The sequence below is a fragment of the Ambystoma mexicanum genome, chromosome 3p, assembly GCF_040938575.1.
Source record: "Ambystoma mexicanum isolate Mex_15411 chromosome 3p, UKY_AmexF1_1, whole genome shotgun sequence".
NCBI lineage: Eukaryota > Metazoa > Chordata > Amphibia > Caudata > Ambystomatidae > Ambystoma > Ambystoma mexicanum.
In genome coordinates, this window is record NC_090925.1 from 1215855847 (window position 1) to 1215873008 (window position 17162).

Below are 17162 nucleotides of genomic sequence, written 5' to 3' on the forward strand. Positions count from 1 at the left end.
GTCAGAGAGGTCGGAATTCCATTCAGATGGGGTGGCTGTTTGTTCTTCTGGTGTTCCCTTCTTCTGGAAGAGATAAAGTCTGTTCCGGGTGGTTCCCACAATTTCCATTGGATAAACAACCAGGAAAGAATAGCGCCACCTCCAGAATTAGTCCAGAACCGAGTGTCATGAGGACAGGACGATGGAAGTGTTGGACACGGTGGAAACACCATTAATTTACCCTTCACGGCACCCTGTGCAGCGTTCTAGCTGTTACGTTCTGTGCGCTTCATATTGAGGTTAGCCACGCCCCCTCCTTGCGTTGCAACTGTTTCCTGTTCCTTCGCTACACTGGTGCCTTTGGTTCCCGTGCCTTCTGTGTATTACCTCCCGTCTGACTTTTCTCTTCCATAGTGTTGTGGTTCCTTAGCTCTATTTTTCCGCCTTTGGCGTTACCACTCTCGGTATCTTTTTTTTCTTTATGTGTATTTCCTCCGTTTCCCAGCCGCCGCTCGGCTTTTCACTTTCAGGCAACTCCGCCTCCTTCTCTCGGCATTTTCGTATTGCCTTTCTTCCGGGGCATCGTTACTTTCACCCTACCATTTTCACAGCTCATTCTAGCTTCTGGCTTTTTCACTGTGCATACTTTCTTTTTCTCCTCATAAACATTTGGGTGATTTCATCGGGATTCTATTTTTCTTTTTTTATACTTATGGTCTGCTTCTTGGTTTCTATTTAAGTCTCGTCTTTGCGGTATCACGTCTAGCTTCACGGCTACGGGTATGTAGTTTCTTTTGTCTCTCTCCAGTTTTTCCTTACTCCCTACCTGCTGCCGATCCTTTATGAGATGGATGAATGAACCTGGTTTCCTCTGTCGGATGCTACGCTGGACCTGTTACCTGGCACTTACCGGATCCCCTGCTGCAGAACCTCTTGTCCTTATTTCCTCGCAGCGCTTACAATAGCGTACCTCAGTGACGAATTTCTTCCCGGAACTGAAAGATCGTTGGACTTCCATTCAGCCCTGTGCTCATTCGAACAATTCAGGGGTTTTTTCTGCCACTGGCTTTTTCCCCTAACAGGCTGTGCAGGGAATCCTCCGCCTTGGTTGCTGTCTGCCTTCTTACACAACCACTGTGGCGAGTTCCCGGAACAGACCGTATCTCTTCTCTAAAAAAAAGACTCCGGACCGGACTACGCCATCTGCTGAGGCTGAAATATCTTCCTGCGAATCAGACACCGAAACACAGGTGAGCCCCATTATTGACAGATTGCAACGCCCAGTTATGGCCACAGCAGAGCAAGTCCAGGAGTTGATAAATGCGGTACAGAGTCTCTCCCTGGAGATGCAGGGAGTGAAGACGGAAAATGCCGTGCTCCGACAGCTGGTAACCACCAGAGAACCCCATCTGTCCGACCTACCGCCTTTTTCTCTGGCGGTTGGCAAATTTGACGGAGCACCCAAGAAGGTTAAGGAGTTTTTGGATGCCTGCATGGTCTATTTTACATTCCGGCCAAATACTTATGCCTCAGACCGCACTCGAGTGGGATTTCTCATATCGAACATGATTGGGAATGCCCTAGCATGGGCTACTCCATTGGTCACGTCCAACAATCCGGTCCTACAAGATTATAACGCCTTCACTAACCTGTTACGACAGTCTTTTGAACGCCAGGAGATCGGCTTCTCGGCGGGTGAAGCTATGTTTGACATCAAGCAAGGATCTACGGACCTAATGTCCTACATCTCAGCATTTAAGAGACTGGCAGCCGAAGTGGGTTGGCCCGAGACTGTGCAATATACTGCGTTCAGAAGAGGTCTACATGAAGATCTAAAAGATGAGTTGGCAAGGGTTCCTAGACCAGCTACGCTAGCCGAATTATTTTCTCTGGCTCTTCAAATAGACTATCGTATTATGGAACGTAAGTCAGAGAAAAGGAAGGGCCGATCCCAGATATCCCCAGTTCCTGGACCCCCATCCTCGGCACCTCAAACATCCCACCGGGGAGGGGAAGAACCAATGCAAATCAGCACTGCCAGGGGCCCCCTTTCCTCCGTGGAAAGAAACAGAAGAAAAGAAAGAGGCCTTTGCATGTATTGTGCATCAGACGCCCACTTTCTTAGGGACTGCCCGGAAGTACCCCCACGGCGTCGGGGAAACGACAGACCCCGGTTTTAGAAGGAGCCGCTTACCGGGGTGTAGTGAAAGGCTCACCTTGTGCTCAAACTTCAGGAGAAGATCCACATCTTATGGTTTTACAACTCACTCTGCAGTGGAATGATCAACCTAAGAAGAACGCCCTAGCCCTCATTGACAGCGGAGCAGCTGGTAATTTCCTCGACGTAAACTGGGCCACACAAGAAGGCATCTGCTTGGTGAATAAGGAGGAGAAACAAAAGGTGGAAGGAGTGGACGGACGCCCCTTGAGTTCTGGACCCATTGTGCAAGCAGCGACCAACATCCAAGTATGTATTTCACATCACCAGGAAACCCTCGAATTCGATGTTATAAGAGCAGCACATTTTCCTGTAATTCTAGGGATTCCTTGGCTACGCCGACACAATCCAACGATAAACTGGTCCCTCAACACCATAAGGTTTGATTCTGAGTTTTGTGTCCAACATTGTTGTCTCCATAAGCAAACAGAAAGAGTTGCTGTCTCGTGCCCTTCAGTGGCTTCTGAATCTCTTCAGGTCCATCATGTCCATTCAGTATTTCAGGAGTATGCTGACGTATTTGAAGACCGATTACCTAAGGATCTACCCCCACACCGTCCTGAAGACTGTGTCATTGACCTGATTCCGGAGACTTCGGTGCCCTTTGGGCGCATGTTCTCCTTGAACATAACCCGAAAAGCAAGCTCTAAGAACCTATTTAGATCAAAACCTACAAAACGGATTGATCCAGCCTTCGAAATCCCCAGCTGGGGCTTCTTTGTTTTTTATTGCCAAAAAGGATACTAGCGAACTGCGTCCTTGCATCGATTATAGAGGACTAAACAAGATCACTGTGAGAGATCGCTACCCAATGCCTTTGATCAAGGACATACTGGAAGCAGTCGAAGGGGCACGCCTGTTTAGTAAACTAGACTTAAGAGGCGCCTATCACCTCTTAAGGGTAAAGAAAGGGGACGAGTGGAAGACGGCTTTCCGTACCCCTTTTGGACTGTTTGAATACAGAGTTATGCCGTTTGGTCTAGTCAATGCCCCGGCAGCCTTCGAGAGGTTTATGGACCATCTATTTGGTGACTTATTGTTTGTTTCAGTTATTGTTTACTTGGACGACATTTTGTTTTTTTCTCGTCACCCTCATCAACATCAGGAACATCTTACCGAGGTTATGAAGCGATTGAGGCGCCATCAACTCTTTGCAAAACCTGAAAAATGTCTTATTGCTGTGTCTTCTGTACCTTATCTAGGATTTATCCTATCCGAACAAGGCATTGAAATGGATCAAAAGAAGGTCACGGCTATTCTCGAATGGCCCTCTCCTTCCACTGTAAAAGAAGTACAAGCCTTCTTGGGTCTCTCCAACTTTTATAGAAGGTTCATTCTTAACTTCTCTGAACAAGTACTCCCCATCACTGCTCTTCTGAAAAAAAAACGTCCCCTTCAGCTGGAATCACACGGCTGAACAAGCGTTTCAAGGATTGAAGAAGGCCTTTTGTTCCGCACCCATTTTAAAACAACCTGATCAAAGAATACCCTTCATTGTTGAAACAGACGCTTCAGCTGGGGCTCTGGGGGCAGTACTCAAACAAAAGTATAACGGGGTGGAACACCCTATTGCCTACCTCTCTCGCACACTAAACCCCAGTGAGTACAATTACTCAGTAATTGAGAAAGAGCTGCTGGCCATTAAAAAGGCATGCTCAGAATGGAGACATCTGCTTCAAGGGTCAAGACACCCATTCGAAATACGTACCGACCATAGCAATCTCAAAGTATTACAACGAATGGAGTGCAGGAATTCCAGACAAGCCCGATGGGCTTATTTCTTTGCTCAATATGATTTTTACATTACCTACCTTCCGGGTAGCAAGAACATATTGGCAGACTGCTTATCCAGAAGTCCTTCTTCTTTCACCAGTCCACCTTTTAAAGGAGAAGGAATGTTCTCAGAAGTTCGATTTGTCCATTCGATCTCAAGGTTTCTTCAGAAAGTCAAAGAAACCTCCGTAGAGGCTCTCAAGCCTCTTCCCAGATGGATAAGAAACAAACTAACCAAGAAAGAAGGAATGTGGTTCCATCTAGGAAGACTCTTTGTACCCGATGCCAAACTACAAGAACGAGTCCTTCATTGGGGTCACAACTCTCGGATCGCAGGGCACAAGGGCTTCGCTGCCACATCAGACCTGATCCAACGGATGTTTTGGTGGCCATCCATGCTCTCTAACATCAAACAATTTGTTAATTCTTGTCCTATCTGTGCCAGAAGTAAGGCTATCCTTTCCAAACCGGCGGGGCTACTACTACAACCCAGACTACCAACTACTCCGTGGTCACATGTCTCCACAGATTTTGTAACCGATCTTCCGTTATCACAAGGATACACTGCAATTATGGTTACTGTTGACAGCTTCAGCAAGATGGGTCATTTCACCCCTCTGAAAGGAGTACCTTCGGCTCCGGAGATGGCACGGGTATTTCTCAGAGACGTAATTAGACTCCATGGTATTCCGACTACCATTCTATCTGATCGAGGCTCACAATTCACTTCAACATTCTGGAAGACATTATGTGACCTACTAGGGATTGAAAGAGCTCTCACTTCTGGATACCATCCCCAGTCAAATGGACAAACAGAGCGGCTCAATGCCACCATGGAACAGTACCTCCGCTGCTTTGTCAATGATCAACAAGACGACTGGGTGCCACTCCTCCCCTTGGCAGAATTCTCTTATAATAATACAGTACACTCAGCTATCAAGATGTCACCCTTCTTCTGCATTTATGGGCAACATCCCCGATCCTTTCCACTGGATAAGATCCAACCTTCGAACCTACCAACGGTGGATTCTCTGTTGGAAAATATCCACAAGACCCAAAAGACAGCTGTTATTAATCTACAAGAAAGCCGAGCCCGAAATAAACACCAGGCCGACCTACACCGCACCCAAAATCCTAACTGGCAAGTCGGGGATAAGGTCTGGCTCTCTACTAAGTACCTACCCAGATGGACTCATCCATCAAAACTGGCCCCCAAATATCTAGGTCCATATTCCATCACTGCTCAGATTAATCCAGTGGCTTTTCGACTAAAACTTCCTCAGCAACTCAGCCGAATCCATCCAGTATTTCACTCGTCCTTGTTGAAGTCATTTATCCCGGATCTTCACCACCGGAAGAAAAGGTTCCAGATAAAGAGCAGGGAACCTGACCCAGAAGTCTATGAAGTAGACAAGATCCTGGACTCCAGGTATTACAGAGGCAGACTTCAGTACTTGATCCGGTGGAAAGGATACTCTCAGGCTGAAGACTCCTGGGAACCCGTGACCAGTATTTCAGCTCCCAGATGTGTACGGCAGTTTCATGCCCTTCATCCCGGTAAACCCGGGGTAGGTGCCCCTAGAAGGGGGCATACTGTCATGAGGACAGGACGATGGAAGTGTTGGACACGGTGGAAACGCCATTAATTTACCCTTCACGGCACCCTGTGCAGCGTTCTAGCTGTTACGTTCTGTGCGCTTCATATTGAGGTTAGCCACGCCCCCTCCTTGCGTTGCAACTGTTTCCTGTTCCTTCGCTACACTGGTGCCTTTGGTTCCCGTGCCTTCTGTGTATTACCTCCCGTCTGACTTTTCTCTTCCATAGTGTCGTGGTTCCTTAGCTCTATTTTTCCGCCTTTGGCGTTACCACTCTCGGTATCTTTTTTTTCTTTATGTGTATTTCCTCCGTTTCCCGGCCGCCGCTCGGCTTTTCACTTTCAGGCAACTCCGCCTCCTTCTCTCGGCATTTTCGTATTGCCTTTCTTCCGGGGCATCGTTACTTTCACCCTACCATTTTCACAGCTCATTCTAGCTTCTGGCTTTTTCACTGTGCATACTTTCTTTTTCTCCTCATAAACATTTGGGTGATTTCATCGGGATTCTATTTTTCTTTTTTTATACTTATGGTCTGCTTCTTGGTTTCTATTTAAGTCTCGTCTTGGCGGTATCACGTCTAGCTTCACGGCTACGGGTATGTAGTTTCTTTTGTCTCTCTCCAGTTTTTCCTTACTCCCTACCTGCTGCCGATCCTTTATGAGATGGATGAATGAACCTGGTTTCCTCTGTCGGATGCTACGCCGGACCTGTTACCTGGCACTTACCGGATCCCCTGCTGCAGAACCTCTTGTCCTTATTTCCTCGCAGCGCTTACAATAGCGTACCTCAGTGACGAATTTCTTCCCGGAACTGAAAGATCGTTGGACTTCCATTCAGCCCTGTGCTCATTCGAACAATTCAGGGTTTTTTTCTGCCACTGGCTTTTTCCCCTAACAGGCTGTGCAGGGAATCCTCCGCCTTGGTTGCTGTCTGCCTTCTTACACAACCACTGTGGCGAGTTCCCGGAACAGACCGTATCTCTTCTCTAAAAAAAAGACTCCGGACCGGACTACGCCATCTGCTGAGGCTGAAATATCTTCCTGCGAATCAGACACCGAATCACAGGTGAGCCCCATTATTGACACCGAGGAAAAAGCCCAAAGGCAGAAAAAACCTCAGAGGATGTTTTGATGCCACAATCCGACAAAGATAGAAGACTCCGTCAGATACAAGGACAATATCGGGTCTTGGAGTGAAGTTGGCTGATAAGAGATTGAAACGCTGAAAGATGCACTGTTGTGAATCCAGTAGCAGGTGAGGAATAGTCCAAACAACAAGGTCCAGGTCCACATAGTATGCAGAGAGGAGGAAGGTAAGCAGAGCAGAGGAAAACAGCACAGCAGCGATAGGAGAAGGCAGAGGCAGGAGCAGAAGCGGAGAGGGTAGGGCTGGAGCCACAGCAGAGCAGCAGCATAGAGAGGAGGCTCGAGCAGTAGCAAATAGAGTGAGTGCAGAGCTGGAGTCACAGCAGTCAAAAAGGAAGGAGCCCATAGGAGATAACTGCAGCATTGGAACCAAAGCGGGTAGAAAGTTGCAATGCAGCGAGTGGGGGGGGCGGAAACAAAGCGGGTAGTAAGTTGCAATGCAGCGAGTGGGCAGGGCATAAGGGTTTAAATACTTGGAGAGGAGCGCAGAAGACTAGAACGTGGATGAGGCTGGCAACGTGATAGGAAAATAAATGTCGGATCCTCCACTTACTCCACAGCTTCCAGTAACGAGAGTTCATGACAGCATGTCTCCTTCTACGGGCGGAAACACCCGGCTTGCCCGGGTGGAGACGATGAAACCTTTGGATACATCTGGGTGCCTTGATATTAGATAACGGCTCCCAAGAGTCTTCTGCTGGTGTATATACGCAGGTGTATATCCTTTCCATCATATCAGATATTGTAATCTTCCCATGTGATACCTAGAATCCGAACGTCTTCCAATTGATAAACGTCAGATTAAGGGTTAATAGAAGTACCCTGATAGAAATCTCTTCTCTGGAATCTATCAGAAACATAGGTCTTGAGCAATGAAGCATGGAAAAACGGATGGATTTGTCAAAGAGATTTCAGTAACTTGAGTTTAAATGCCACTGGGTTGATTTGTGGAGTAATGGTAAAAGGCCATATATATCTGGGAGACAGTTTAGATAGGTGAGTCCATCTGGGCAGATGTTTGGTTGATAGCCAGACACAAGATCCTTCTTTCCAATCTGGCACTTGTCCGCAATGGGAATAAGCTTGACTTTTATACCTTATTCTGCTTTCTTCCAGGTTTTTATATGCCTTTTCTTGGGGCGAAGAGATGAAGACTAATAAAGAGTCTATTGTAGGCATATTGGTAGAAGGAAATGAGGTAGAATAGCACTGTTTTATGCAAACTCTTCTGTAGGCAAAAGACTAGCCCAGTTGTCCTGTTCAGCGTTGGTGAAACACCCAAGATATTGTTCCATTTAAGCGTTGTGTCTGACCATTAGATTGTGGATGGTAACCTGAAGTAAGGGCACATTCAATACCAAGTAAATCACATATGACCATTCAAAAACGCAAAGTGTACTGGGATCCCCTATCTATCATAACTGGTGCTATAGGCTATGGGATCAGCTAGAAGGTCAGCAATGTCTTTGTCTCCACTCGAGATACTACATTCCCCAATAACCTCCTCCTCACCTGAATAGTCCTAGTTTCTTTCTGCGGGTGAGTCCAATGTAAGGCTTCTTCTTTTTTTGAAGATAAGGTCTACCTCGGAAGGAAGCCACCGTGACTCTGAGACAGAGAAAACCGTCGGTGACTCCCCTCCGCGACAGCCAGAGGGGAAAAAGCCACTGGATGGCAAAAAACCCCTGGATCCGGTGTAGTCGTAGAGGCAATAGAAGTCGTCGGATCCGTAGTAGGTAGGATGAGTCCTCCGCCGAATACCCAGGAACAGCGAGGTTGGCGTGTCTATGCAGACCGGTAGTTGGAGGTAGCTGGATACAGGTAAGTACCCCGCAACGTGGAGGACAAGCGAGAACGGGGGAATCCGGGAGTCAGAGGGAATCCAAGAGCGAAGAATGGCAGCGGGGGGAAGCAGCACGGGAAGCAAGGGGGGGAGGCAAGCGGAAAACAGAGAGAGGGGGAAAGCCAAAACGGAACGGGAGGAGAAGGAAACAAAACAGACGCCGAACAAGGCGTGATAGAAGGACAAGACTGTCACAGGAAAAAACTAGCGCAAGCAACGGGGCGAGAATGAACACAGTTGCAACGCGCAGAGCCACCGGCAGCCGAGTGAGATAAACAAATGGCGGCGGCCATCTTGGAAACAACTAGACCGTGTCTGGTAGACGGAGAAGGAACGTAACGGAACACTTCAATGGTGTCCCTGTTTCCACCTTCGCCACAAACGCCAGTCGCCGGCAGCAGTGACACTATCTGAGGTTATGGAAACTGGCAAACCATGTAATAGGACAATGTCCCTAAGGAAGACCTGAGCCATTTCTGGTGCAGTGGGAACGCCATGGAGGGGAGTAAAGTGGGCTAACTTACTGAAATTGTCCACTGTCACCATTATGGGAGTATGACCCTGGGAAGGTGGGAGATCTACCACAAAATCTGTGGAAAGATGAGTCCAGGGTTCCGTTGGTAGCTTGGACTGTTCCAACAATCCTATTGGTTTGGTGGTGGAGTATTTACTTCTGACACAGACTGCACATGACAGGACATATTGTTTGATATCTGGTCTTATGGTTGGCCACCAGAATGATCAGGTTATGAGGTCGATGGTAGAAGCTATACCTTTATGACCGGCCAAAATGGTGTTGTGTCCCCAGGATAGAATATGACTCCGAAGAGCAAGATCGGGTATGTACAAGCAATCTTCTATACAGAGTAATCCTTCCTTATTGACCATCTGTGTTTGGAATTTATGAAGGAGCAGGACCAAGTTCTTTGCTGAGGCTTCCTTGACTTCCTGAAGAAAACTGGACATAATACACACAAACTTGACTTCCTCCAACATGCATTCTCCCTTGAAGTCTGAACCTTGGCACAAAGAAGGACATCGGGACACACTATCAGCTACCATGTTCTTGCTCCGAGCCATGTAAGTGATGACAAAGTCATATTGGGCAAAGAAGTAGGCTCATGTAATCTGACAAGCATTATGACACTCCATCTGCGGTAAACCTTCTTATTTCAACGGGATGCAAAGAGGCTTGAAGAAGGTGGCGCCATTCTGCACATGCCTGCTTGATAGCCAGTAATTCCTTCTCTATAACAGAGTAGTTGATCTCACTAGGGATTAGGGTTCCAGAATAATAGGCAACTGGGTGTTCTGACCCATCTTGACTTTGTTTTAAGACTGCACCGGCAGCTCCAGCAGAAGCATCAGTTTCAACGTTGAAGGGTAGTTGTTGATTTGGTTGTCTAAGAATGGGAGCTGTACAGAATTTAGCCTGAAGCTCCCGAAATACCTGTTCAGCTTCGGAACTCCAAATTAAAGGCACATCTTCTTTTAGTAAAGCGGTAGTGGAAGTACCTTGAGAGAAATTTCCAATGAACTTCCGATAGAAATTAGATAGTCCTAGAAATGTCTGTATTTCCTTAACTAAAGAGGGTGAAGGCCAATCAAGAATAGAGGAGACCTTCATAGGATCCATTTCAACTCCCTTATCGGACAGGATGAAACCAAGTTAGGGTACAGAGGATCAGCTAACAGAAATTTTTCAGGTTTGGCAAACAAATGATGTTTCCGGAGCCGTTCCAATACCTCTGGGAGATGCTTCTGATGTGATTCTGTCCGGTTTGAAAAGTCAAGGATATCATCAAGGTATACAATTGCCGACAGGTATAATAGGTCTACGAAGAGACAATCCATAAACTGTTGAAAGATTGCTGGGGCATTAACGAGCTCAAATGGCATTACAGAATACTCAAAGAGTCTGAATGGAGTACGGAATGCAGTCTTCCACTCATCAACAGCCTTTATTCTTATCAGATGGTATTAACCCCGTAAGTCAAGGTTGCTAAAGATTACCGCCCCTTGTACTGCCTCCAGAATGTCTTTAATCAAAGGCATCGGCTAACGGTCGTGTATAGTAACCTTGTTAAGTCCTCTGAAGTCTATATATGGTCAAAGCTCACTTGTGTCCTTCTTTGGGATGAAAAATAACGAAGCTCCTACTGGAGATTTAGGTGCAGGAATGAGCCGATTCTGCAGATTGTTCTCAAGGTATTCTCGTAAAGCCTTTCTTTCTGGAAGGTCCAGGAATACATGCATCAAAATGGAACTATGGACTCAGGTAGAATGTCAATGGAGCAGTCCTAGGGTAGATGAGGTGGTAAATCTTTCTGAATCTTGTCTTCAAACACATCAGATTATTTCTGAAACAGGGAAGACATGCAATTGACTCCTGTGAAGCCCTTAGACGCATAGGAGGCTACAGTACACTCTAGATGGGAGGAAGCCGAACATTGCTTCTTGCAAAATTTGGAGTGAAAAAGTACGGTATTCTCAGACCAGTTGATGAGTGGATTGTGTCAGCGTAACCATGGAATGCCCAATTTAACGGGAAAGTGTGCTGGCCAAATGACGTCAAAGGAGGTTTTCTCATGATGGTCAAAAATAGATACCTGCAAAAGTGATGTAGTCTGAACGATAAGACCGGAACTAAGTGGGCGTCCATCCACCTCCTCAACAGATTGTTCTTCTTACTTGCAAAGAAGTGGTATACCTTCCTTACCAGCCCAATGAATGTCATTGAAATTTCCAGCAGCCCCGAAATCTATCAGGGCTAAGACTTCCCTTGTTTCTTGTTCTCCCCATTGCAAAATGGTGCGAACCACCATCACGGGGGAATCGACATCTGTGATTTCGGAAAGACCGGTCTTGTTGGAAACTTCAAGCAAACTCCGGTTAGTGGTCCTTCCTAGGACTGGGGTCTTTTGTTTCCCATTCTCAGGGGACGTATTTCTCGGCAGTCTCGCTAAAGGTATCCTTCAGAAGCACAATACAAACACAAACCTTTGTTCCTTCTTCTTTACCTTTCAGATGGCATCAATGGTCCTTTTGCGGGTTCCAATTTGCATTGGTTCTTCAGATCCTTGACAATGGTATGTGATTAAGGACTGTGTAGGGATAGAAGCTGGAACCCCCAAAGTTCGACCTCTTCTTCTTTCAACACGCCGTTCTGCTAACCGGTAGTCTATCTATAAGACTAGAGAGAATAATTCTTCAAGTGTGTTTGGGCGAGCAACGTGGGCCAATTCGTCTTTTAGTTCATCTTGGAGACCTCTTCTAAAGACAGTACACTGAATGGACTCAGGCCAACCAGCTTCACTCGCCAAATGCTTGAATGAGGAGACGTAAGTTAATGAGTCCATTGAGCCTTGTTTAATGTTTAAAAGGGATTTTCCTGCAGTGAAAACCATCTCAGGTCTTTGGAAGGTCTGTTGAAACAATGCCACAAAGGCATTATAATCTTGAAAGACTGGGTTGCCGGACAACATCAGTGGAGTAGCCCAAGCTAGGGCATTGCCCACCATGTTTGAGATCAAAATCCCCACTCTTGCCTGATCCGTGGCATAAGTAGTGGGTCTAAATGTGAAATATACAACGCAGGCATCAATTAATTCCTACACTTTCTTAGATGAACCATCGAATTTGCCTGCTGCCAATCCCAGTGGCAGCAGGTCTGACTAATGGGCATCTCTGGCTGCTACTATCTGGTGCAGAACCATGTTCTCGGCCTTCAAGCCTTGAACTTCCATTGACACGCCCTGTACAGCTGTCAGGAGCTCTTGTACTTGTTCAGCAGCAGCCATATTAGACGGACATTGCAAACTATCACGTCTGACCTGAATATCCCCTTCACTCTTACCTGCTGAGGAATTGTAGTTGGAGAGGTCGGAATTCAATTCAGATCAGGCGGCTGTTTGTTCTTCTGGTGTTCCCTTCTTCTGGAAGAGATAAGGTCTGTTCCGGGGGGTCGCCACAATTTCCATTGGATACACAACCAGAAGAGAATGGTGCCACCTCTGGAATCAGCCCAGAACTGAGGAAAAAGCCAGGAAGCAGAAAAAACCTTGGAGGATGTTTTGATGCTGCAATCTGCCAAAGATAGAAGACTCCATCAGATACAAGGAAAATTTCGGGTCTTGGAGTGAAGTTGGCTGATAAGAGTTTTCCAATGGTTAGAAACACTGAAAGATGCACTGTTGTGAATCCAGTAGTGGGTGAGGAATACTTCAAACAATAAGATCCAGATCCACATAGTATGCAGAGAGGAGGAAGGTAAGCAGAGCAGAGGAAAACAGCACAGCAGCGATAGGAGAAGGCAGGAGCGGAAGTGGAGAGGGCTTGGCCAGAGCCACGGCAGAACAGCAGCATAGAGAGAAGACAGAGGCGTGAGCGGTAGTAAAGGGAGATAGCGCTGAATCAGAGCCACAGCAGTCGAAAAGGAAGGAGCCTGTAGGAGAAAACTACACCGTTGGAACCAAAGCGGGTAGAAAGTTGCAAACCAGTGAGAGGGTTTAAATCCACAGAGAGGGGCGTAGAAGACTAGATTGGGATAATGCTGGAAACATGGAAGGACAATCAATGTTGGATCCTCCACTTACTCCACAGCTTCCAAGCTTCCAAGAATGAGAGTTCATGACACATAGGGCCTCATTACGACCCAGGCGGGGCGGTAAATCCCCAATCCCCATTCTGCCCTTCCCCATTCCCATTTTTGCCCCATAGGGTATAATGGGAGTGGGGAAGGAGTTAATTACGCCGCCGTAAAGTACGGCGGCGTAATTAACAACGAGGTCCCGTAGCGCCATGGTTTTCTCCGCCTGGTAAAACCAGGCGGAAAAGGCCGCCATGGCGCTACGGGAACTCGTAGTATGGCGGAGAGGTACGCCATGCACTACGCTGGCGTAAAACCCTCTCCGCCAGGGTCGTAATGAGGCCCATAGTCACTAACAGAATATTTTGTGGCTTGTCAATTTGTATATCTGTGAGATCATTGTTCTTTTTGAAGTAGCTTCAATGCAGCTACCAATCATGCCACCCCTTGTTAGTAACGGTAACCTCTGGTTTTTCCGATAGTAATTACTTCAAAGTAATTACTCTGAAAACATTTTGAATTATATAGGGGATTTTGGGCTAAGGGGTCAAAAGGTGTGGGAGGGGCTTGGGGCAGGGGTACTAGTGTAGGGGAAGGGAAGCTTGATGGAGGACCCACCCGCCCCCAAATGTAAAAAGAACATATTTTAAGTGATTTTTCAAAGTAATTACTGTCTGGAAAAAGGACATGGAACCATTAGTAACAGTGTAGTGCTGATTCTCTATCATTGGCAACAGAGGAATCCCCTGCTATCTTATCTCCCCCTCACAATACCACAATAAAGAGTCAATTCCTCTTTAGTTATAATGCCTGTGTTACAATCAGGCGCTACCTATATGGTTGAGAGTTGTAAGTAGAATGTTTCATAATTTCCAGCAACTCTGAGGAGTTATGCAAAAGATTGCAAAGTTAACTCCCATCACCAGAGTCACTTTTATCCATGTCTTCTCAGCCCAGAACACTTTGCATGATGAGTTGTAGCTTCACTTTTTCCAATATATCTATCCACCTACAGGTCTCAACTGAATCGGGGTATTTCCAAAATGTCAGAGCTGGATAAATGTGATGCTGATACCACTGGGTCAATTGGCAAGTATTTTAGTATCATGTCCTGCAATCGTGTGTCGGTGCTGCTTCTTACTTTCACTTGCTGGGGTTCTTTTAAAACTAATGATACAACTTGATGGCAGTTCCCCAAACGTGAACAAGAAAAACAGCATTGGGCTTTCTCTCATCATTCGCAATCGAAACAGGTTTACAGATGTTGCATTCCAATATTCCATATTGTAGGATAGTTCTGAACTTTCCGTCCTCCATCACATGAGCATGACCCATTATATTTCTAAGGCGTACAGCCCTTACTACCTTACCTCCACCGCAGGGCTTGGAGCATGGGGACCATTTCTTCAGAGCCCATTCATATAGCATCACATCTTCTTCCACGACATTGTTGCTGTCGACATTTAATGAGTCTTCATGAATCATGTATTTATAAGACAAATGAATTTTGGCGTCACCATGAGGAATCACCTAATTTGTACACAAGGAAAGGAAAACATTCATGTGACAATCATGAAAGAGTTGCCATATGTTTTACTTATTTCAAAAATATATACAACATTGCAATATGTTATTATTTATTTAAGGATGGAAAACACTAAAATATATTTGCATAAACTCTGTTTTCCTTTTGATAATGATGTTATGTGCCTTGAGATTGGATTGAATTACAACTTATTATTTAATTAGTTCTGCTGTTTAACCAGTTACAGAAGTTACATGTAAAAGGTTCGATCTAAAAATATGATCGAGCACATTTTGCCGTATATATACCATCTTGCTCTAGCCAATGTAACGTTCTTCTTCGCCTTTATTACATTGCTCTGTTTAAAGTCAGATCTGGATTTGCTGTTTCTTATATCAGAATGCTGGGCCTAATAGGTATTACACAACAGGCTATACCACAATGTCTTCCTTGGTTCCATTGATTGTCCTGGGTCTATTACTCAGCAAACAGTCTTCAATTGTATGCGCTTTAAAGTGACTAAATGTTGTGAACATCCCCTATTAACATGTGGCTTGTGTACTCTTAGTGTTTCCTCCTCCTGGTTCATGCACCATTTATCCCAGTCTTGTATCATTTTGAAAGTCCTGTTGGAGGGAGAAGTGACTGAGGTATTTAATGCTACTCTGCCACTGCACATGTTCATACAAACAAATTAATAAATGTCAAAATGTATACCTCTATGTTTATCATACACACGTGTTTGGTAACCCCTATGGTGCTTTAAGGCATAAGGGTTTTGCCTCTTACATCATTCACTTCATAGTTGTATAGTAAAGCCGAAAAGATGATGATGAGGATGATGATGATAATGTGCATACGTGCCTTAGTATTCACACTGCCATGAGGCAAATGGGGAGCAGGTGCAAGTGGATCTAGGTCACCGGCCTAAGCCCCACCTACCTGGTGCCTTCCTGCCTGCCGCTCTTTTTCACCACTTCGCAAGCCCCGCCCACCAGGTGCCTTCCTGCTTGCCGCTCTTTTTCCCTACTTAAGGAGCCCTCCAGCCTCTTTTCCTTTGCAGATGGGGAGCAGGTGCAAGTGGATCTAGATCACCTGGCCTAAGCCCCGCCCACCTGGTGTCTTCCTGCCTGCCGCTCTTTTTCACCACTTAGCAAGCCCCGCCCACCTGGTGCCTTCTTGCTTACTGCTCTTTTTCCCTACTTAAGGAGCCCTCTAGCCTCTTTTTCTTTGCAGATGGGGAGCAAGTGCAAGTGGATCTAGGTCACCTGGCCTAAGCACCACCCACCTGGTGCCTTCCTGCCTGCTGCTCTTTTTCACCACTTAGCAAGCCCCGCCCACCTTGGGCCTTCCTGCTTGCCACTGTTTTTCCCTACTTAAGGAGCCTTCCAGCCTCTTTTCCTTTGCAGATGGGGAGCAGGTGCTAGTGGATCTAGGTCACCTGGCCTAAGCCCCGCCCACCTGGTGCCTTCCTGCCTGCCGCTCTTTTTCACCACTTAGCAAGCCCCGCCCACATGGTGCTTTCCTGCTTGCTGCTCTTTTTCACCACTTAGCAAGCCCCGCCCACCTGGTGCCTTCCTGCTTGCCGCTCTTTTTCACCACTTAGCAAGCCCCACCCACCTGGTGCCTTCCTGTTTGCCACTCTTTTTCCTACTTAATGAGCCCTTCAGCCTCTTTTCCTTAGCAGATGGGGAGCAGCTGCAAGTGGATCTAGGTCAACTGGCCTAAGCCCCACCCACCTGGTGCCATCCTTCCTGCCGCTCTTTTTCACCACTTAGCAAGCCCCGCTAACCTGGTGCCTTCCTGCTTGCGGCACTATTTCACCACTTATGAAGCCCCACCCACCTGGTGCCTTCCTGCTTGCTGCTCTTGTTCCCTACTTAAGGAGCCCTTCAGCCTCTTTTCCTTTGCAGATAGGGAGCAGGTGCAATCGGACCTAGGTCACCTGGCCTAAGCCCCGCCCACCTGGTGCCTTCCTGCCTGCTGCTCTTTTTCCCAACTTAGCAAGCCCCGTCGACCTGGTGCCTTCCTGCTTGCCACTCTTTTTCCCTACTTAAGGAACCCTCCAGCCTCTTTTCCTTTGCAGATGGGGAGCAGGTGCAAGTGGATCTAGACCACCCGGCCTAAGCCCCGCCCACCTGGTGCCTACCTGATTACCGCTCTTTTTCTCTACTTAAGGAGCCCTCCAGCCTCTTTTCCTTTGCAGATGGGGAGCCGGTGCAAGTGGATCTAGGTCACCTGGCCTAAGCACCACCCACCTTATTAGCCCTGCCTCTTCCTTCCTGCACTATTAGATCAAGGGCGTCTCTCGCCCGGGCGTCCTAAGCGAAGGGCAGACGAAGAAAAGGGCAATTTCTGTTTGGACCAGGAGGAGCCATGGCCCGACACCCTGCTCAGACAGCAGGTCAGCATGCACCAACATGTGTTACTCCCTCTGCCCCCACAGGCCATCCCCACCCCCTCTGGTCCCCCCGTGATGTTTCCTTGTGCCCCCAC

At 46.9% G+C, this 17162-nt stretch overlaps 1 protein-coding gene across 2 annotated transcripts in view; it reads right to left on the reverse strand.

Moving 5' to 3' along the window:
* Positions 1-17162, reverse strand: part of ADAMTS2 (ADAM metallopeptidase with thrombospondin type 1 motif 2) — a 2237498-nt gene that overhangs the window by 349682 nt on the left and 1870654 nt on the right. For both annotated transcript variants that reach the window (XM_069652661.1, XM_069652662.1), the window contains one exon: positions 14512-14671. In XM_069652661.1, the coding sequence (XP_069508762.1) occupies positions 14512-14671 (160 nt within the window). The remainder of the gene's footprint in view (positions 1-14511; positions 14672-17162) is intronic.